The sequence below is a fragment of the Paramormyrops kingsleyae genome, chromosome 13 (genome assembly GCF_048594095.1).
Source record: "Paramormyrops kingsleyae isolate MSU_618 chromosome 13, PKINGS_0.4, whole genome shotgun sequence".
NCBI lineage: Eukaryota > Metazoa > Chordata > Actinopteri > Osteoglossiformes > Mormyridae > Paramormyrops > Paramormyrops kingsleyae.
Window position 1 is genome coordinate 21,760,812 of NC_132809.1, and position 23,824 is coordinate 21,784,635.

The 23,824-nt window shown below is 45.5% G+C and overlaps 1 protein-coding gene across 1 annotated transcript in view; it reads left to right on the forward strand.

Moving 5' to 3' along the window:
- The window catches only part of LOC111845753 (NT-3 growth factor receptor-like), a 165,008-nt gene that overhangs the window by 73,827 nt on the left and 67,357 nt on the right, over positions 1–23,824 (forward strand). Inside the window, exons 9-11 of the mRNA XM_023815391.2 lie at positions 3,931–4,230; positions 6,401–6,453; positions 7,544–7,646. Coding sequence (XP_023671159.1) covers positions 3,931–4,230; positions 6,401–6,453; positions 7,544–7,646 — 456 coding nt within the window. The remainder of the gene's footprint in view (positions 1–3,930; positions 4,231–6,400; positions 6,454–7,543; positions 7,647–23,824) is intronic.

Here is a 23,824-nt window from a genome sequence, read left to right on the forward strand (position 1 = left end):
TGACGTGAATGTTAGACAGTGTTTAAGGGACCTTCAAATACACAGTCATTAGTCTGCAGCTCTGCTGTCGATTGGATAAAATTACAGGATAATACCAGTGTAATCGCTCTGGAGATCTTTATATTTATGGGGAACTGTGTTGTCCAACAGAAGTGAAATGTAATACTCCCCATATCCAATATATATTGACGCCATGTGGTGCTACAATGACAATTATGACTCCAGCAGGCATGGAGATGGTGTTAGCCTGTGTCATGGAGATGGTGTTAGCCTGTGTCATGGAGATGGTGTTAGCCTGCGTCTTGGAGATGGTGTTAGCCTGTGTCATGGAGATGGTGTTAGCCTGTGTCATGGAGATGGTGTTAGCCTGTATCATGGAGATGGTGTTAGCCTGTGTCATGGAGATGGTGTTAGCTTGTATCATGGAGATGGTGTTAGCCTGTGTCATGGAGATGGTGTTAGCCTGTATCATGGAGATGGTGTTAGCTTGTATCATGGAGATGGTGTTAGCCTGTGTCATGGAGATGGTGTTAGCCTGTGTCATGGAGATGGTGTTAGCTTGTATCATGGAGATGGTGTTAGCCTGTGTCATGGAGATGGTGTTAGCCTGTATCATGGAGATGGTGTTAGCCTGTGTCATGGAGATGGTGTTAGCTTGTATCATGGAGATGGTGTTAGCCTGCGTCATGGAGATGGTGTTAGCCTGTGTCATGGAGATGGTGTTAGCCTGTATCATGGAGATGGTGTTAGCTTGTATCATGGAGATGGTGTTAGCTTGTATCATGGAGATGGTGTTAGCCTGTGTCATGGAGATGGTGTTAGCCTGTGTCATGGAGATGGTGTTAGCCTGTGTCATGGAGATGGTGTTAGCTTGTATCATGGAGATGGTGTTAGCCTGTGTCATGGAGATGGTGTTAGCCTGTATCATGGAGATGGTGTTAGCCTGTATCATGGAGATGGTGTTAGCTTGTATCATGGAGATGGTGTTAGCCTGTGTCATGGAGATGGTGTTAGCTTGTATCATGGAGATGGTGTTAGCCTGTGTCATGGAGATGGTGTTAGCCTGTGTCATGGAGATGGTGTTAGCTTGTATCATGGAGATGGTGTTAGCCTGCGTCATGGAGATGGTGTTAGCTTGTATCATGGAGATGGTGTTAGCCTGCGTCATGGAGATGGTGTTAGCTTGTATCATGGAGATGGTGTTAGCCTGTATCATGGAGATGGTGTTAGCTTGTATCATGGAGATGGTGTTAGCTTGTATCATGGAGATGGTGTTAGCCTGTATCATGGAGATGGTGTTAGCTTGTATCATAGAGATGGTGTTAGCCTGTGTCATGGAGATGGTGTTAGCTTGTATCATGGAGATGGTGTTAGCTTGTATCATGGAGATGGTGTTAGCCTGCGTCATGGAGATGGTGTTAGCTTGTATCATGGAGATGGTGTTAGCCTGTGTCATGGAGATGGTGTTAGCCTGTGTCATGGAGATGGTGTTAGCCTGTGTCTGTGACTGGGACACGTCCTCTTTTTGGCCCCCTGTCCGGGCGTCCAGGCACTTTTTCAGAAATCGGCGGTTTGTCCAGGTTTAGCTCTGCAGCCTGTATGACCCAGTGTTACAAGTTACAGTTCTGTACCAAGTGAAGGAAAAGGCACCAATTTTCAATATACGGCAGCCACTCAGTATCGTCACACAGTGATTGCAAGGCTTGATAAGCGATATGCACGTCCCCACGTGTCACGCTGCTTCAGTGAACTTCCGGAAAAACTGGCACTTTGACACTTTATTTTTCTTTTCGTAGAAACAGTGAACGACACTGTTTGCTTGAAATTTAATGAACTTTAGCTTATCACTTTGTAACTTTTGCTGAAAAAGACTTGAAAAAGTAATTTGTGTATAGATTGTAAAACGAGAGTTAACTGTTTCCCCGGACACGGATTTTCATTTTACAGGGCATTTAGGAAAAAACTCTGTAATATTCATAACAGAAGTGCTACCTGATTGGCCAATGAATGGGAACTTCATTACTATTCATGAGAGAAGCACTACCTGATTGGTTACTGAACGCGAGAATTCATTAATATTCTGATCCCTGGACATGTTCTCTTTTTCGTTTCACCAAAGATGGTATCCCTAGGCTTCTGGAAATGTCAGGAAGACACGGAGCTGCAGGATGGGGCGCAGCCTCCTCCGGTGATGCTGATAACACACAGAGAGCGTCCGCTTAGCTTTACGCCGAGGGCTGAGCAGTTCCCATCCCTGAGTGGGGATGGCTGCTGTGCGGCTCTGTGGGTTACGATCTGAAGGTTGCTGGTTCACGTCCTGTGGCATAATCCGTAATAATCATGTCACAATTAGGCCTTTGAGCAAGACCCTTAAGCATAACTGCTCCAGGTTGATCCTTACTTGTGCATCACTTTGGACAAAATCTGCCAAATAAGTGCAATGGTACTGGATGATATTATCATGGCAGCGCTGCTGTCCATAGTGCACTTGCAAACGAAACAAACACACAGCAGATATATTGTAGGCAGAGGTGGAAAGTTCAGGTCCAGAAAATAAAAATCCTGACTAAGATTTTGTTTCAGCAAACCAGTTTAGTATAAAGAGTGACAGAATATTCTTGGTTGAAACAAAATCTTGGCCTGAATTTTTACTTTCTGGACCCGAACTCTTCACCTGATTGTAGGTAAATAAGAAACAGCTGCAGCCACTGACAGTGTCTCTCACTCCCTGGCTATTGATCCCTAGACCCTCTCTTAGTGGCACCTGTGCCGGATCCTGACAGGAATGTCCATGTATGTAAACACACCGTTCCCGGTGCTGTGGATGCACACGTGTGAAATGATGTCTGCCTTTTCTCTGTGACTGGCTACCGTCTGATTCACTGAGGTGTTTAATTACTTTATGTAAATGCATGAGCAAAATAGATTAACCTTATACCTACTTAGTGTGGAAGGGAGGCGTGGTTTGGAAAATGAGTGCAGCGTGAGGTGAATTGTCTATTTTTTTTTTTACAGATTGCAAAGTAGAATGACTGAAAGACATCAGTTTGCATGAGTGCTTCATTAAATTCCAATAAGATGGAAATCTGACATTAATATGTTGAAATATAAGAGCAAATGAAATATATTCTGCTATGTAGGGATGAATTAATCAGCATATTTTCCTCTAGTGGTCATTATGAATGTAAAACTGGGTGAAAATTGGTTTACTGCTCAGTTTTTGCACCTCTTAAATCATCAAAGTTGAATGAAGTGTCCTGAGTAGCAGACTGATACATCTGCTTCTAGTGTGATTTAGTCGAGATGGACTTTCCCAGTGCAGTTCGGAGTACCCTGATGTCACTGTGTGCTCATTCGATCCTGCCACAGACTCACAAAAAGTGAGTTTGTTGTGAGTTAGAGAGATTACCCTCTCATAGGTTTACACCTTGCTAGCTGGAGAGAATAACCTGTTGTGTAAGTTGCGAGGTTTGCTTGCCACTCTCATCCCTCGGGCGTCAGCGAAAGCATCCGCTGCATGTTTGCGTCTCTGTGTCCTCGTGTCTGATTGCTGTCTGGAAGATTTCAGCTTTCCGTACACATGGTCACTGTTTTGAAGCGTAACGTGTCCTGACTAGACTGTGTGATGCAATTATTTTAACCTCCATGGGTGAGTAGACCAGTTTGATTGGTGAGGTAAAGTAAGGGAAGGACTAAAAAGAATAAATGTAAATCCTGAAGGTGCCTTTTGAAAGGGCGAACAGGAAGCTGTTATTGCAGTAAGCATTTCAACATTCTGGGTAATTAAATGATTAAATGCTCGGACCAGTAGAGCTTTTTTTGTTGTTGATTTCTGCCTCCGCGGTTAAATCTGCAAACCCCAAATGCCATTGTGCCTGCTGCGCTTATGAGAGATTCCACTGCTGAGGCTCATTGCCCTCCCCCCGACAGTCCCTCCCACCATCCTGAAGCTGGATGAGCCCGAGCGGCGACATGACACCTGCATCGAGTTCACGGTGCGTGGCTTCCCCCACCCCACCCTGCGCTGGCTCTACAAGGGCAAGGAGATCTCGCAGAGCGACTATGTGCGCACGGAGATGGACATCTTCCAGGACTACCTGGAGGGCTGCCTGACCTTCAAGAACCCCACACACCACAACAACGGCAACTACACCCTGGAGGCCTCCAACTTCCTGGGCACAGCCACCAAGACAGTGTATGGGCACTTCCTGACCCCGCCCTTTTCAGAAGGTACGTACTGTGGAGTGCCAGGTGACATCACCGTAAGAGCTGTCATGACACCTAAGTGACATTCACATGGTCTAAGTGCCAGCATCACGGAAAAGCAGGTAATAGAAAAGAGAACATTAATGAGAAAATGTGCAGTTTGTTTCGTATATACTTTTATTTCTGGATCATGCTGTTTTATGCTGAGTTTGTTCCATTGGAGGTGTCATGCCCCGCTCCGTCCACTCCTAGTGTGTGCCACGCCCCCTCATTATCCATGTGTGCTTTCCTGATTGTGCCCAGCTGTTGCCTGTTCCGTTTGCCTAGTCTTGTGTATTTAGTCCGTGTCTCAGTCGGTGTACCCCAGATCGGTCATTGACGTGTGTTCGTTGTGCTTTCCCCAGTCCTGTCCTCCGAATAAACCCCTGTGTTATTCGACTTCCTGGTCAGCTTGTCTGCTTTCCTGCTCCCCTGCTGCACTGAATGTGACAGGAGGTCACATTTAATATATTTCATCTGTCTCTCTGTCCTTTTATTTTCAGATTATGAAGGTAAGCTTTACTGATCTTCTTATGCATAGTAATAATAAGAGGGATTATATGGTGAAGAAGTTCAATGATGAGGATGAGGATCCAAGTGCAGGGTTGTGGTTTAATGAACCGAGATTCAGAACAGAAGTGATCCAGGAAAAAACGTGCAGAAGGGGCAGGTACCCAGGGCCCAGGATAATACGGATACTGAATACTGAAAGTTTTTGTGCAACTCGGCAAGGAGCGAGCGCAACCCGTGATATGGGCTGCAAGTGTCTCCAGAATTTGCATGAGGCGTGATCTCTCTGAGTGCTGATTGAAGGCAGGGGATGTGCAAAATGATTTTTTTCTTTTTCAGTTTAAGCCCCGCTTGGGAATATTCTTAATCAAGATACTAAAATAAGTGAATTCTGAGAGATAACTGAGAAAGAAATGCTGGTAAATCTATTAGTTCTATGAGGCTCATGTTGTGTTGCATTGCGGGATTAGTGTCAGGGTTAGGGTTAGTGTCAGAGCACAGCCGCCTTACGGGCCAAAGCAGCAGGACCGTTAGCGCGAGCCCATCAGACAGTCACTCACAGTGCAAGATGGTAAGTGGCTCTCTGCTCTTGGACCCTTAAGTAAGGTACTTGACCTGGACCTCTTCAGCTATATTAAAGGGTAAAAACTGAATGTGTGGGCAGAATGACCTGTTAGATAATGGTCTAGAAGAATCTGTTAGAGCCTTGTGTGATTTTTAATACATGGAAGTAGCTTGGTCTTTTTAGACAGTTAGATTGTTATCAGAAGAGAGGTGATGTGCAGAAAGGATGAATGTGTATAGGGCAGACTGGGAATGTAAGCGTGTGGGAGAGACTGGGAATGGAAGCGTGTGGGAGAAGCTGGGAATGGAAGCGTGTGGGAGAGACTGGGAATGGAAGCGTGTGGGAGAAGCTGGGAATGGAAGCGTGTGGAAGAAGCTGGGAATGGAAGCGTGTGTGAGATGCTGGGAATGGAAGCGTGTGGAAGAAGCTGGGAATGGAAGCGTGTGTGAGATGCTGGGAATGGAAGCATGTTGGAGATGCTGGGAATGGAAGCCTGTGGGAGAGACTGGGAATGGAAGCGTGTTGGAGATGCTGGGAATGGGAGCATGTGGGAGATGCTGGGAATGGAAGCATGTGGGAGAGACTGGGAATGGAAGCGTGTGGGAGAGACTGGGAATGGAAGCGTGTGGGAGAGGCTGGGAATGGAAGCGTGTGGGAGAGGCTGGGAATGAAGGCACACAGGACAGTAAGTATGTAAGGAAAAGCAAAAATACACCTGTAGGGCAGGGGAGGGCAGGCAGGGCAGGGAAGGACCAGGCCACTCTCTGTTTGCAACTTCACCCCTGTCACTTATCCTCTGCTCGGGGCACATTAGTCAGTCTGCAGTTGCCCTCTGATCTCCATGTCTTTCATGCTTCTGAGCATGGACTCAGTATTCCTCCTACTGATCTCTGTATGTGTGCATGTCCATGCATGTTTACAGCTTGTGTCCTGGCCAGATGTAATTATCACTCCCTGTTAGCTAACGCTTAGCCTCTGCTATGTCACCAGCTCCCTGTGCTGGCACAGCTATTCTCAGTCCTGTTCAGCGGGCTCTTTGCCCTGCTCAAAGGAGGCTTCTCTTCCGATGTGTTGTTTCAGAGCCTCCCACGCCGACCAGCGTCACGCACCGGCCGGACGAGGGCACGTTCGGGGTGAGTTGGGACGTTGGTGGCCTCTCTGCCACACTCTGCATCATTATCTCTCTCTTTTTGGGCTTTAAGTCACCTTCTAATACCCACTTGCTGTCCCCTCCCTTATGGCCTCTGCATTCAGCGGGCTCTTAAAAATGTAATTTCACCCAGCTGTGTGCGCAGTAATTGTCCATATAGAGATTATTGCCTCGTTTTATGGTTTTAGTGGTGAAGCAAGTGTTTGGTTGGGGACTGCAACCTTTCTGTTGCTCCCCGATCTTAATTACATGAAAGTTTCATCCTGAAATAATGGTATTTGGGGCTGCTTCTGTTTTAATTTATGAGCGAAACAAAGACATAGAATTCAGATGCTGCAGTGATTTTTTTCCCCTGGTTTTGTGGCGAAAACCTGATTTGGGCTCCGTTCTGCCTTTCAAACTCAAATTTAAACCTTTCTCTGCCTTTTCCACTCCTCAGTGGCTTAATGAAAAGGCTTTTTGTGTAACTCTCTCGACTCATGAATATATAGCAAGAGCCAAAAGAGAGAAACATTAAAAAGCCACCGAATTTTATTACTAAGGTTGCATCATTACCCACAATATTATCCATGTGAATAAACAAATGTTGATTCACGGTGTACTGAAAGAGGAGACTTTTGGGTAGAGTTGTCAATGAAATGGCGTCCTGGAGCAGATTTTATGTTCCGAGGTTTTAAAATCTCAGAAAGAGAAGCTTGTATCAAAACTGGTAAAAGCACCGGAGGCATATGTCTGGAAGCATGAGCCGAGGAGTCGCCTTTCCTTGTCATGGCCTTGTATTTTAAGCACCAGCTCCGACTTACTGGTGTACCCCTTCCCCATAACCTGCAACCTTAGCCTGTGCCGTTCTGGTCGAGGAGTGCGGGTAGGCCGTCTTGTGGGCCGTAGGTGCAGATTTGGTATATGGGGAGCCTAAGCTATCAGAGCCACTGTACATCACAGGTACTTTCAGCAGGTTGCTGCCTGTGCAGCTGTGTGGCCTTGCGAGCTGAGCCCAGGCGACTGGCCCCTCTTATCACACAGAGATCTGCTGGCCGGTCGGCTAACAGAGCCCTTCTTTCCTTGGCCTCTAGGTGTCCATAGCGGTTGGCCTCGCTGGCTTCGCCTGTGTGGTTCTGGTCCTTCTCTACGTCCTCATCAACAAATATGGCCCACGCTCCAAATTTGGCATGAAAGGTAGGTGAAGTTTACATTTCCCACAGAATTGCAGCTCTGTGCCTAACGCGACGGAACGGCGTAGATGTAGAGATGTCTGAAGAGCTCAGTTGTAACCATTCTGCCCTTTAGCGTGATGCTAATCTGAATTAGCCTTTCTCGAGCAAACAAATCTCTGCTCAAGATAGGAAGGATGGCTTATGCCCCAAAAACAAAGTGCAGGGTAAGGCAGACGTGGGATCTTCAGCGCTTAAAGATTGTGTTCTGAGCTACTACTTTCCCGGTCATTCTTGTTTTGCTGTTTTCTGGGGTAGCCTTTTCCCAAAAACGCCTCTCTTTATGCCTGCTTGAAATGATGCCAGAGTCACGTAGAGGGGACCCATGGGACAGGCAGCGATCTTGCCCCGCGCCAACGTGCTGGAGATGCGATCTGAGAGGCGCGGGGCAGCGGGGTGTCAATCATAGCAGAGAATTGGAAGGGGGGATTAATACGGCTGACTGCGCTCATCCTTCTGCTGCTCGAGATGCTGGTTCCCGTCCAGAGTGGCTCATCTGTATTCAGCTCCATCTGATAGCGTGATTCTGTGAGCGCTGCGGGTCCTTCGTCTGGCCGTGGCGAGAGCGGGGGGCTCCTTCGGGCTGCTGGCCGCCAGCAACACAAGCGCCTGGCAGCTATCCTGCAGTGCGCTTCCGCGCGGAACGTTTAATCGCCGCTATCAGTTCCGGCTGAAACCCGGCGGATCCCCAGAACATTCCGGCAATGCGCAGACAGGGTATGCTCGCTCTCTACCCTGGCTGAGGAAAAGGGCTCAGGCTGCCGGTTGAACGTAACGGCAGATAAAGCAGAAGAGTGAAGTTGAGCAGCGTCAAGTCAAGAGAACAGGACCATGATCCTGTCATCTTTTCCTTTGCTACATCATTGTGTTTTTACGTCACTTCCTGTCCTTGCCGACACTCCGGAGCCGAAACTGAAAAAGGAAATCAGTGGTTTATATTCTTTTGCCGAAGCCCTATTTGGGGTTTGTTATACTTATAGTCTTGTTCGTTTATAAACAAAAAATGTGCGAAAAATAACATGATGCGTGTCTGTGAGTGCCAACGCTGGCCAGGAGGATGTGCCCTCGGCAGGTGGGGGGCATCAGCTCTCCCAGTCGCCTGCCCGTGGCCGTGAGACAGTCGAAGGTGCTGATGAGTTTGATACTATCGGGGCTTAAGGCGCCTCGGGCCTCCCGCTGCCTCCTACACGAGCGGCTGCGTACCAAGCCGCCTGCCTCTCTTTGTCTTGGCACTCTGCCCCATTCATCGACTTTCTCCATTTCGCTCCAGTTCCCACGGGGTGCTTCTTTTCTTCACCATCGCCAGTATGGAAAGAAAACACCCCCTTATGACAGCAGCTCCGAAGGCCTTTTAATGAAGTTAATTAAAAGCAGATTGAGTCGATACTGTTGTGTTGTTGGGAAGTGCTGATTAGGGGTGGTGGGGGGGGGGGGTTGATGGAAATGAGAGGACATGTAGGACCATTGCCCTCCTCCCAGACTCCCATTTCCCATGGGTCAGCAGCCATTGTCTTATACCTTCAAAGCAGGCCCGCCATAATATGGCGTGTTCCTGACTGAGGTGATGAGCGGAGGATGCTGGGAATAGCCTCACTGCAGCATTAGCCTGCCAACATGCGAGTCTCTTTTTGAGAAGCACCGTCCTGCAGCTCTCTGAAAACCACACCACCTGCCCTCCTCTGCCCTGAATGCCAGCCTGTCTAAACCCTAGCTCACTGCACCAAATACTTCCGGAGACTCCGTTCAGATTGCAGGTTTGAAAAATGGTGGCATTTGATGCTAAAGAGTTTCTCATAGTCTCCCCTTTAATTTGACACATGCCAGTTCATTTGTGTCTTATTCTCCCTACTCATGTCGTACTACTTTGGCAGTTGACCATGAAACAGTAAATTCTATGGTGATCATATTATAAAGGTTGGTAATTTTGATTGTTTTGCATCCCTCTGTTAGAACTGCACTGTTTTGTTTGTTTCCACACTCTATAAGGTCCTTTTTGGTCCATTTTAATAGTAATAATATGTTGCTTAATTATTCTGAATAGGTAATTACTGTCCAGTTGTAATTGGAGATTGGTCTGGACTGAAATTATCGGTAGGAAGAGAGGATGCAAGCAAAATACATGGTTGCCTAATAATTCTGCACACAATGTATGGCGGTGGCCATGGAAGCAGGCTGACTAGCGTGTGACAGGTGGCCAGATAGAGCCAGCAGGGAGCTCCCACAGATGGGCTCAGATGTTTACTTGCAGCAGTAAAAGTCTGTGTGTAACAATGTGAGAACATTCTTATACAAACGACACGAAAAAAAAAAAAAACCCACAAAATCAGAACATTAAAGTTTGCTTCTTCCATGAGGGTTTTAAATTGCTTCCAGACAGTATTTGGCCTTTTGGAGCTTCTATAATTCTGTGAGACTTTATTTTATTGTTCTGGTCTGGTTCTGGGGGACCAGTTGAATTGTATTCAAGAAGCCTCTTCTACATTCCGGTAGGTTCATATGGTGGATTTGGTGGATCTCGTTAGGAGATCACAGTGAGCTCTAGTGGGTACGAGTGACTATTAAGAGTTTGGCTTTGCGTTTCATTAATGCTGTCAGTCTCGGCCCAGACATCTCCGGCATCTCAGGGCACTTTCTGAACAGAAATCCACCTTACTTACTGCCAATTCCACTACCTACTTCCATCAGCGTTAAACTGCCTGGAAGGACTAACACCGAGATCATTATCGCCCAACTCCTGGGGTTCAACAGCCTATGAGGTGTTTGGAGGTGTCATAGTCATTTTCCTTTGAGATGTGCAAAATCTCCTTGCCTGTCCCCCACTTTGTTCTTTCAGATAATTACGACGTAAAACTGTACTACTGTACACCCTTCCTCCATACCTGGAAATGTGTTCTGAATGCACAGATTGTCTTTTTCTGAATGTTCTTTGCTTTTTGATTTTCCCCACGGCTTTTAATGGTGTTTCATTTTCTTTTGTTACACTGGAAATTTCTTGAAAATTCCATGCTCTAATTATCTTGTGCTTCACCAGATTAGCTCTAATGCATTGCTATATTGAAATTCCATGCTTTTTTTTCATGATTTTACGTATGTTTTTCTTTGTGTAAAAATCTGCTTCCATAACGCCACAGGTCAAATGTTTCAGCTATTACAATTTTCTGGACTTGACTCCTTGGTGTTGCCATTCTAGCAGGACAGACGTGAGGCAGGACCCACAAGTGCACACTCTCAGGTTGGGGGGAAGGGGTGGTCTCTGAAAGACTGGGGGGGAAGGGGTGGTCTCTGAAAGACTGGGGGGGAAGGGGTGGTCTCTGAAAGACTGGGGGGGAAGGGGTGGTCTCTGAAAGACTGTGCTGACATGCTCATCAGACAGACAGAAGTCCCTAAACCCAAACACATTACACAGCAGTGGCATTCCTTGTCTCCCTCCCCCCTCTATGTCCTTCCCCCCACCGGTATGGTGAATCAGCCGAGCCATCTCGTTTATCTCCCCCATCCACTGGGGGTGGGGGGAGGTGGTCGATGCAGCCATTAACTCCGATGAGGTGTATTGGATTTTTGCTCCCCTAAATCATTCCGGGTCTCTGTGTGTTCTCCAGCAATCCCAATAAAACTGCAACGTTCTCCCCGTTAGCACTTTTGAATTCCAATTAGCACCGGAACCACGGTGCCGGCAGCCACTCCAACCGCGTTCGGCTGATTTACTCACCTCTCAGGCCGCCGCGCGGCCGTCTCCACGACGACGTCTGATTCATTCCCTCGCTTGGGTGTTTGCTAATAATTACAGCCTTTCCAAGGGTTGCGGGCTGCTGGCACGTGGGTAGAGGGATGGGGGGCCTTGAGCAGCCTCATTCGTTTCATTGACAGAGGGGTAACGTGTGATCAATTGTGGAGCACCGGCCTGTAGGGGCACCTCGTCCAATCAGGCGCACAGGGTCGCCGGACCGAGTCTCCGTGAGCAACGTGGCTCTCTTGTCTTTAGGGGCTTCGGCCCGGATTGGAGGCCCATCGCTTCTGTCCTGATTGGCAGCTGACAGATGTGTGGTTTTGGGATGAGCCAGGCCGTGAGGGTGGGGAGCTAAGCCAGCGCCAGGCGGGTCCTCATCTGCGTCATCTCTGCGTCTCGGGTATGGATACATCCCACTGGTGACAAGTTGACGAATGAACATGTAGGACTAGGGGACCTTTTGGATGATGGAAGAAAAGATGAAGGCGACTATATAACTGCATTAGGCATCTGGGGGGTGGGTCCTGTTTTCTGCTACAGATTTTCTGCCGAAAGGAAAATTGAATAAAAGTCTGTTTTTTTGTCTTAAGAATCGGCCCGCTATCTAAATGAAATCTCATTGGATACCTAAAGCCCTTTTATGTCATGTCTGACTTCAACCCATTGCGTAATCCTATTATCATTATATGATTATTATGAAATAGCAAAGTTTTTTTTTTTTCGTTGCAGAGCCATGGGATGGTTTAGTCTCTGCCCAGAGAAGCGGATTTCCATGGAAAAGCACTGCTTATCTAAATCCTCTCATTATTTTCGAAGCCAGGCTATCACGCTTGTCCACAACTCCGCTGCTTCACTGACACACTGGGGCCTTGCTCCTTTCAAGAAACTCACGCCGCACCTCTAAGATTATTGCTCCGAAGTAAAAAAGATGTAAGTTTCATGGCCTATAAATTTTGAATGGCAAAAACAAGGATTGTTTAAAGGGAAGGCAGAGTTCTGTTGAGCTTGACTGAGGAACAGTGGAGTAGCAGCGTTTAAGGCCTCGATTTCTCATTCCACGTCTTGTTCTCCAATGTCCAGCTCATGCAGAAAATGGCTCTGTCAGGCACCCGTTGAGCCTGGCACATAGGGAAGCCGATTAACACGGGTTCCAGAGGCAAACCCTAACCCTAACCATCTCTGTTATCATCCATGTGACTGCCACGAGCTGCTGGTGCGGAGAGTGTCATTTCTGAGTACATTTGTGAATGCTAATGTCTCAGGTCCAGTTCTGTCAGACGAGAGGGATCATTTTCATGTGAATGCAGTTATTGCCCCCAAGGACACTGTTTTCACCCTAATGCTCTTCGATTTCTGAAGAAGTAAATGCTTACCCAAGTAATTTGCTCATGTTACTGGCAATACTGCATCTTAGTTTTAAAGAAGTACAATATCTATGTTGTTAGCTGTCTGAGAGTACTGTATCTGTACTGTTTGTCCTGGCTTTGGTGGCATTGCATCTTAATTCTCTGGAAGTACTTTATCTGTACTGTTAATGCTCTGGCAGTATTGCATTATAATGCTCTGGAAGTACTGTATCTGTGTGGTTTGTTAAGGTTTTGGCATCTTAATGCTCTGGGAGTACTGTATCTGTACTGTTTGTTAAGGCTCTGGAAGTATTCCATCCTAATGTTCTGGGAGTACTGTATGTACTGTCTGTTATGGCTTTGGTGGCATAGCATCCTAATGCTCAGGGAGTAATGTATGTGTACTTCTTGTTAAGGCTCTGGCAATATTGCATCTTAATGCTCTGGGAGTACTGTATCCGTAGTCTATTTTTTTGCAGTGTATTTTTTTAATTCTTTGGGAATTTAATTCTCAAAGAGGCTGCTGTTTATTGAAATGTAGTAACACAGCACTGTAATGCATCTGATATGTACAGTGGCTGGCAGGTAGAGCCACAGCGCATATATACCCTACCGATGGTGAAGCCCTTTGTTCTCCATTTAGCCACGCAGCAGTGCTGCGTCTCGGGTGAAGCGCCTTGTCCATGAGGGGTCTGTGTAGACAAGCATATGACATCCGCCACACCCAGCCGCTCGGGGATCTGTAGCATCTGCCTGCTGCCTGAATGAATCGGAAGGCTTTCTGATTAATCCGCACATGGGAAAGACCCTTGGAGGCACATTGTTTTGCTTTATTGTCCTTGAAATAGAGCAGTAATTCCATAATTGCAAAAAAAAAACCCCTAAAAAACATTAGAATTGACCTTAATTAAAATGACCCTTATTGGCCCCTGTCTTGTTAGTGGTAAGAACATAAGAACATAAGAAATTTACAAACGAGAGGAGGCCATTCGGCCCATCAAGCTCGTTTGGGGAGAACTTAGCTAATATCTCAGAGTTGTTAAAATCTTATCTAGCTCTGATTTAAAGGAACCCATGGTTTTAGCTTCCACTACAATAGCAGGAAGACTATTCCATACTCTGACTACACGCTGTGTAAAGAAGTGCTTCCTCAAATTTGTTTTAAAATGTTCTCCCGCTAATTTCCACTTATGGCCACGAGTTCTAGTATTTAGACTAATATTGAAATAGTCATTTGGCTGAACAGCATCCAGACCCGTTAGAATCTTATAGACCTGAATCATATCCCCCCTTAGTCTCCTTTGCTCAAGGCTGAACAGATTCAGTTCCGCTAACCTCTCCTCGTAAGACATTCCTCTAAGACCAGGAATCATTCTCGTAGCTCTTCGTTGCACCTTTTCTAAGGCAGCAATGTCCTTCTTGAGGTATGGTGACCAAACCTGCACACAGTATTCTAGGTGGGGTCTTACCAAGGAATTATATAAGTGTAACATCACCTCCCTTGACTTAAACTCCACACATCTAGAGATATAACCCAACATTCTGTTCGCCTTTTTTATTGCTTCCCCACATTGGCGAGAGTGGGACATGGAAGCATCAACATACATACCGAGATCTTTCTCGTAATCAGCTACCTTTATTTCAGTGGAACCCATAAAATATCTGTACTGTATATTTCTGCTCCCTGCATGGATTACCTTACATTTATCTGTGTTAAATTTCATCTGCCAAGTATCAGCCCATTCGCTAATTAAATCCAGATCCCGTTGAAGCCTCTCTGCTGCTTGAATAGTATCTGCTACCCCGCCCACCTTAGTGTCGTCTGCAAATTTAACCAGTTTACTGTATGTATTCGTGTCAATATCATTAATGTAAATTAGGAACAATAGTGGTCCTAAAATTGAACCCTGCGGTACCCCACTATAAACGGAGGCCCACTGTGACATAGTGCCTCTAATAACTACTCGCTGCTTCCTATCAGTTAGCCAGTTTTTGATCCAAGCTGCCACAGTTCCTAAAATTCCTGCAGCTTTAAGCTTTAACAAGAGCCGTTTGTGGGGGACAACATCAAAGGCTTTCTGGAAATCTAAGTAAATCACATCATAGGCCTTTTTGTGATCAATTTCACTTGTAGCTTCCTCAAAGAACTCAAGCAGATTCGTTAAGCAGGATCTACCTCTCCTAAATCCATGTTGGCTATCCTTTATAATGTTATTTGCATCTAGGTAATCTACCATTTTCACTTGAATTATAGCTTCCATTATTTTTCCAGTAATGCTAGTTAAACTGATTGGCCTATAGTTTGCTGGATTACTTCTATCCCCTTTTTTGAATATGGGTGTTATATTAGCATGCTTCCAATCTGATGGTACCACACCCGCAGATAACGATTTCTGGAATATTAAAGTCAAAGGTTGGCTAATAATATCCCTCATCTCTTTCAAGACTAAAGGTAAGATGCCATCAGGCCCCTGCGATTTATTTATTTTGAGTTTAGCTAGGCTTAGTATCACATCAACCTCAGTTATACATATATTGGTCATAGACGATGCTGTATTCGTATTAATTGGTGGTAAATTACTTGTGTTCTCTATTGTGAACACCCTTGAAAAATAATCATTAAACTCGTTTACCATATCAATTTCGTTATCAATTATAAGGCCCTTACTATCCTGCAAATTAGTGATTTCAGCTTTTAGTGCTCTCTTAGAGTTAAAATATTGGAAGAAACCTTTACTGTCATGCTTAGCCTCCAATGCAATTTTTCTTTCTACATCCCTCTTTGATAGCCTAATGTCATTTTTTAACTCTGCCTGTAGACTTAGATACTCCTGCTTGATTTTGAAATCATTAGTTATTTTCCAGTTGTGGAACAGAGCCCTTTTCCTCCTGACTTTATTCTTAATTTCCTTAGTAAACCACCTTGGTTGTCGTTTCCTAGATTTAGTTTTGCTGGAAACAGGTATGAAGTCCTCTTGCACTTGCAACAATGTGCTTTTGAAAAATTCCCATGCCTCTTCAACTGTTTTGCTATTTAACTCTGTCCAGTTTACAGTTTCTAATTTCCGTCTCATACCATTAAAGTTAGCCTTCCTAACATTGTATACTTTTAATTTAGACTTTGCTCTTCGGACACTAAAATTAACCTCGAATTTAACCATGTTATGATCACTACCGTACAATGGGTCTAAAACCTCTAATTTTCCAATCCTATCCTGGTTATTACAAAAAACGAGATCAAGAAGGGCTTCTCCCCTGGTAGGAGTATTAACAAACTGAGTAAAAAAACAATCCTGTACTAATTCCACCATCTCAAGTTCATTTACAGAAGAGCCAGAGACTGTGTCCCACTGTATCCCAGGTAAATTAAAATCACCCATAACCACCACATCATTTTTATTACTCATAATCCTGATATCATCATATAATATTCTGCTTTCCTCTACAGCTACATTAGGTGCCCTATAACAAACCCCGACAATTAGGCCATTTGAATCTTTAGCATCAAGTTTGATCCATACAGCTTCTGAATTTTTATTTTTATCAGTGAGTTCCCTTGCCTGCAAGTTTTCTTTTACGTATACTGCAACACCACCTCCCTTCTTGCCTATCCGGTCTCTACGGAACAACGTATAACCATCCATATTATATTCATCACCATCATTGTCACTCATCCATGTTTCAGTTATTCCTATAATGTCGTAATTGTCTGAAGAAATTAAAGCCTCTAAGTCATTAATTTTGTTTCTAATACTCCTAGCATTCAAATACAGACCACTAATGGTAGGCCTTTTACATTGTCTACTTTTAATATTTATTTGGGCTTTCCGTCTCTCCCCACATAAATTCATAACTGATCTCCCTGCCCCCCCAGTCCCTAGTTTAAACATTCCTCAACTATTCTGCACATACGCCTCCCCAATACACTGGTTCCCCTATGGTTCAGATGCAACCCGTCCGGCTTGAACAGGTCCCACCTGTTCCAGAAGGTCTTCCAGTGCCCCATAAACCTGAACCCCTCTTTCCTACACCACCATTTTAGCCACGCATTTAATCCCCTTATCTCCGCTAATTTTGCCTGACTTGCACGTGGCACGGGAAGTATTCCAGAGAATACCACCGTGGATGTTCTGCTTCTAAGCTTATCCGCGACTTCTATAAATTTATCTTGCAGAACAGCCCTTCTGCCCTTTCCTATGTCATTGGTGCCAACATGCACCACGACCACTGGATCCACCCCGGCTGGGGCCAAAAGCCTGTCCACTCGATCTGGAAGGTCCCCTACCTGGGCACCAGGCAGGCAAGACACCGTACGGGACCCTCTATCACGGGTGCACACATAACTATCTACACCTCTTATAATTGAATCCCCTACTACCACAACCTCCCTCCTACTGGGGTTAGGTGGCTCCTTGGTGCCCAAGGGCCCACCTGCCTCCCCAGTCTCTTCCGGCTCTAAAGCTGGAAGCACCTGAAAGCGGTTAGAAACCGTTACTTCAGGTGATGCCGCCTCTGTGAACTGTGTACGCCCTTTTCTACGTCTACGACCTACGTTCACCCAGCTCTCTCGACCTACCTGTTCATCATTCTCCCCCCTCCCCGCTTGTGACGTACACATAGTCTCCCTAGAAGGCGTATTAACTCTCTCCTTTAACTCATTGCTATGCTGGATGAGAGCCAGTCGCTCCTCTAGGTCACGAACCTGGACCATGAGTGAGTCAACTAACCCACATCGCTCGCAGACGAAGTCCGACTGGACGCAAGCATCCAGAAGGGCAAACATCTTGCAAACACAACACTGAGCTGGCCCCATAATTACCTAACTCACTATGTCCCCGTCCTTTACTCCCAGCCCAGTATATTAATAGAGATTATTTAAACTTTTAGTTGATCTAATTAACGTATAGTTAAAACAAAGTGCCGAGTACACTAAAGCACTAAATTAACACTTGCGTTAAATCGGTACTTTATTATAAATTATCCGGCAGCGTCAGCGATAACAACCTTTAAATTTTACTTTTAAAATAACCAAATTTACAATTACTTACCCGAGATTAACTTCCTGCTGAACCACGTTTAGCTAAACTAAAGCGAAGTTGCTCTAGGGAGGCCAAAAAACCACAAAAACCCTCTCAAAGCAGGCTACTGCCGGAGCGGGAAAAAAAGTGGAAAATGTCCTCCCGGCCCCGACCGGCGACCGAGCAAAGCTCCGGAGCAACTGACCTTTTAGAGTTAATGTTACCGATGTTCGATAATATTACCCGCGGGTGTTTGATGCGAAGGACGCAAACAGAAACGCCGCTCGCGCCCGCAGCTGTCGGTAACACTCACAAGGACAGACAAGTACACACGTAAAAATAAGAGTAAAAAATGAAAACAACAACAACCACCCACGTAACCGTGCTGGCACACAAACGCTCAAATATACCTTTACAGATAATTCAAATCAAATCAACCGCTTCAACAGGCACACAACACAACACAAGTGCACACAGCGACTACACCACTCCCGATCAGTACAGCAATCCCAGCAGCCTCTACAGCAATCCCAGCAATCCTCAGCCTTACCAGGTGCCTGACCTCACCACCTCTCAGCCTATCAGCTTTAGTAGCAATTTATGTTATTAATAATAATACTTAAGATGAACTGCAGAAAAATGGGCCCACATTTGTTGGATATTACCTCCATTCATTTATTAATATCTTCAGGTAAGAATTTTGCATACCAAAAATGGGAAGATAAAATATATTTTTGGAAGAGGGGGCAAATTATAAAGTACTTATCCCTGTCTTGGCATGACTGCACGATGTTCTCTGTTAATGTTGTTTGGTTTATTTTTGAAATAGTAATTCAGGCTTTTATAACCATGCGAGAGACGATCGGATATGAAATGTAACTTTATTAAATCTTACAGCACTATTAAAGAAACAAAGCTATTTAAAGTCGCAGTGGCTGGCAAGAGCGCTTGCAGAGCTGAAGGCCAGCATGGCCCTACGTCAAGCTCACCGCTGACTCATTGTCCTCTCCTGCTTGTTATGGAAACACCAGCCAGATGTGCTTGATTGTGAGAGGCTTCTGGCCTGCAGACTCAGGCACTGCACACACACACACACACACACACACACACATATATATATTTACCCATGTCACGCTGACTTGCTGTTTGTGCTCTCTGTGCTACTTCATCCAGCAAAAACACTTCCATTGAATCACACTACAGCAGCTGGTCTATTGGTTTACCTAAAATGTCATTTTCCACCATGAAATTTAGGGGTTTTATCCTTTTTTTTATTTTACTATTTATGAGGTTTTTTTTTGTGGGTGCTAAACGATGCAGACACTTGCAAATGTATAAATGGGTACAGTAAATGCGTTTCTGAACGTTTTCTTTTGAAACGATCAATCTTATAACCGCCGATGCAGTAAAGGGTTGCAGGGAGTCTGTCCCAGAGATCTGGGATGCTGGTCCATTCAGGCCAAACACCATGGCACAATGCGAGCAATTTAGAAATGCCAGTTCACCAGACTGCAGAAGGCAATTCACATACAATGAGGGGGGATTCGAACCTGCAGCCCCCACCATTCCACTGCACATAGGTGCAGCTTCCTGTGAGTGAAACTGATTAAACACATTTTATAATTGGTGAGGCTTTTGTTACATGCAAACCTTGCATGAATCTGTCTAGGTCAAATTTCTAAGGTTGTTTTTACTGTTTGTAGTAGTAGGTCTTTGTTGCCTAATACATTTTAAAAGGCTCCCCTTTAAACGTGTTTCCTCAGTGCGTTTGCCGGTCAGAAAGTATCTGCATCATATTTTGTGGGGAAACACCACCAACACTGTCCATTCCCTCGGAAACGACAGCTCTCAGTGGCTGGAAAAAAAGTTGCGTTGATTTAAGTAAACGTATATATCAATTACGGGTCGATCCCCCTCATCTCCACAGAGGCCCAGGCTGTATATAATCTGATAGAAATGCGGCACTGACAGAAAAGAACTCTGAATGAAAAGGGAATGGGAGATAAAGGTCTGCTTGGCACGCCGGGGGGTGGGGGCGTGCCTCTCATGTGCAGAGATCTGAGAGCATCAGAGCAGAGGGGGAGCATCAATGCCCCTTCTGGCGTGCTCCACTTCTGCTTGATGCCTCCTGGCATATCTCCAGTATGACATTAGTTGTGGATAGTTCTACTTGTTTTGCAAAAAAGCCTTTTAAAAATCCCCATCCCCTTGGCTTTGAATGCGGTGTACGCTCTGCTCGTGTCCTCGTGTGACATTCCAGCTGAGTTTGCTGACTGTCTGACTTAATGTTTTAAAGGACACTTTTGATAGATCTTTGCCTAGTCACTTGTACAGAGTGCAAAGTCTCAATGACCAGTCTAATTGAAGGACATCCAAGTGATACATATTGTGAATGCAGACATATACTGATATCTTTCTTAAACTTTCTTGGTTGTGCGTAGTGTTACTTTTCCACAATAGATACCTTAGGATGGTGCTTTAAATAGATCTGAAGCTTGGTTTTCTAGCTACTGTATTCTGTCATAGCTGCTTAGACCAATGTTTTGTGTGCATTTAGGAAATCTCTTCCTCAGACCTCATATAACTGGCTCAAAGTGGTTTGTGAGTTTATTTAGTTTCCTTCTCTATCCTTCCGTGTGCTTCACTTTTGTGTACTTTTTTTTATGGGGTCCTGTAATCTACCCTAATTTGAAATCTAAGTACTAATCTCAGAGAAAGCAAGGATTCTTTTTCAGTTGGTTTATGAGAACATTGTGCTGATTACTTGTCTGGCGTTCAGAGGAAATTTCTCTCTATATATGACTCTCTCTCCTTGGCTGTCTCGCAAACTCACAGTCGCGCCGCCTTAAAAGTGAAGAACCAAGAGGAAGATGTGTTAAATGACTTCTCTGATGTTCACTGGTGTCAGGCGTGTTTGTTTATTTACTGTCGCTGATCCCTGACTGGATTCTGGTCACACTGACTTTTAGTCTGTGGTGGAAAAAAAGAAACTTTATCTCGATGGCTGGCATTTCTAACAAGAAAGTTGCTTCCGCAGTCAGTGCCTCTGAGGAAGGAGTCTTCTTCTTCCTCTTTTTTTTACCCAGCTGTGGGGCGATGCCACAACCGTCACCCTTAAGATATGCCCTACGGCCATACTTCAGAGACGCAAGGGGAGAAGCCGCCTGCGTCATCGAATTGCGGCAGATTTTTAAATGATGCGCCAGTCCTTCATATGGCCAGTCTCTCAGAACATCACCTCCTCTCTGGCCCTGGCCTTTGGTTAATGACCAGCGGCATTGATAGCAACAGGTAGCCTGCCTCTGTAAATCACAATAACCAGCCAATTCTCAGCGCTAATGCATTCCGAGGTAGCTTGAGATTCCGTACGCAGTCAGAGACTCGGAGGTAAGGGTGCGACGAGGTCTTGTGTCACGAGACCTCGCGATATTGCAAGATGACGAGATTCCTCGTCAAAGTGAAAAGCGGTCTCGGGAAGGCGCTGCAAATCAGCTGCTGTAAGCGTGTGAGATGCCACAGACACTTTTAAATCTTTTGTGTGGCAGCATTTTGGGGACCCGGCTGGGAAATATAAACGGTGAAAGGGTGACAGACGAAACACGAACCATCTGTAAGCATTGTAGGAAAATAATGCCAATTCCAGCACCATCACCACTTTACTTAAATCCACTGCACCGGTGAAGAAAACATTAAAAGGCCAGACAAACGCTTACAAATGTGTTTGCACCCCAGCTTTCACAGTCAAGTGCTAGAGCCACTTCAATGACGAAGGATATCAGCGTTTTCATTGCAGCCGACATGAGACCATTTTCTGTAGAAGGAAATCCGGAGTTTCGGCGACTCCTCAACACATTAGAACCGAATCATTTTCTGTCTTTGAAATTAATCAAATAAAAGGCTGCTTTCCAGTAATATATTTCTTCTTTGAAGTTTTCCTTAAAATATTGCTAAAATATCGTCTCGTTCTCGTGAACCCAATTTCGTTCCTCGTCTCGTGGGCTGAGTATATCGTTACACCCTTACTCGGAGGTGTAGGGGCCGATGATGACCACCACTGTCCCAGCGCAAGGAAGCTGTGTGTGGTGAGCTCTGGGAAGATGATCCATGCAAAGCAGAAGATCCCCAAGGCCTGCGGGGAGGGCCATACTGGCCCAGGCGGTGTAGGGGTTTAGCTGGGCCCTGGTGATCCTGTAGGCCAACTCGGAAGTGAGTCATGAGTCTCGCTGCATGCCTCACGGCGGCCTGAATGCTTAGAGGCTGGGAGGGAGGAGTCATTGGCTGGGGTTACTTGGTTGCCCACAATATGTGGCCCCCTCCAGCCAAGGGCTTCTGAGAGACTGGCTGCCCATTGTGAGGGGGGAATCTTTCTCATCCTGCTCCCACTCATAAGGGTGACAGGGAAATCGGGTCGGGTGGGGGGTTGTCTATGCTAGGACAAGTCGTATTCACTGATGCCCTGGGGACGGGGGCTGTGGAATCGGGGTCCCCAGGCATCCCCAGAGGTCTTGTGTGTCATTGGTTGAGCACCCCCTGCTGGTTGAGCACCATTACCAGAGTACTTCACGTCAATGGCAGAGCCTTTCGGGAAAACGTACCATGAAGAGCTCGGTGGGTGAGGAGACCTCTGCTGGATCTGCTACTTGCCCCTAGTGGCAGCATGCACTCCTTGTCATTTGCGAAGGTTTAGGGTTTTTTTTTATTAAAATTAAGTATTAACTTTAGGCAGAAATATGGCTTACATTCCTCCCTGAAGATTGTAGAAAGTGATGAAATTATGTTTAAAGTCACTGCAATAGCAGCCAATTCACACACGTTACCAGTTCACAGTCTCGCATGCTCATACTGACATGCTGTGTGAGTATACTGTACATAAATACATGCACATGCATGTACGGTATGGCAGAAACAGACGAGTATAGTATGGAGGACACGGCGAGCGCTCTGATCGTCATCCACACCGACAGGTCCGTCGGCTGCTTTCAGGCTACCAAGCCGAACACTTTCAAGCAGGGCATGGGGATAACAAAACCAGTCGTCTCTGCATGCCTCACGGACGCCTCTGCCAGCCCCCCATCATCACCCCCAATCACACACGGAGCTCCAGGAGTTTCAAGCAAATAAGCTCCATGATTCTCCCTTTCTTATTAAAGACAAAAGCGATTCACTTCTAATTCCAGTCTGGTTTTCCCTGTACCAGAGGTACTGGCCAAACAAAACACATCAGTCATTCATCTTATAAATAAATAACTGTACAGTAATTAGTGTGAGTAATGCCTGTTAGAGGCGCGCCCCCGAGCTTGGGGGGGGGGGGGGGGGGCTCCGTCACTGTGCATTGGGGCCTTTCCAGCCTCTGCTTGGTCATTTTTCTCTTCATCTACATAGAGCCAAATGACAGAGTGAGGTCCAAGAAAAAAAAAAAGTACTTGGAGTAAATTAATTGGAATAATTAAGTGTGAGGTATGCTTAAGAGGAATATGGGATTGCCAAGGAGCAAGTAGGTTCTCAGGGATAGGGCAGGAGGGGTGATTGTGTGTGTGTCTGTGTGTGTGTGTGTCTGTGTCTTTGTCTGTCTTCCCAGCATGCCTTGCGACAGACTGGCATCCCATCCAGACTGTACTGCAGCCATGCTCCCTGGATTTCATGGGGTCAGTCCAGGCCCCCCGCATCCCTAACCAGGGTAAGCGCTAGAAAGAGCAATGGATGGCTTTTTAGACATTAATATTTAATCGATGGAAGTCAAGTGAAAAAGCAGGTCTATTTTTTATCTCATATCAAGGATGTTTTAAGATTCTTGGATTGCGATACACTGAGCCCTTTCCAAGACCCTGTAGAGATCAATTCTTTATGCTCAGGAGATGCTCAAAGACGTTTATTCACAAGAAAAATCAGAGCAATTCAAGTCTAAAGAGTAAAAGCTTCAGCTGTGAGTTCTGGCAATTTTGTTGTTATCTAGGGTAAATGCAAAAATGCATATACTTCACAAAAAAAAAAAAAAAACTCTTTTCCTTCTTTGTATGTCAATCTCCCTCTGCATGTCAACTTTCAGCAACAA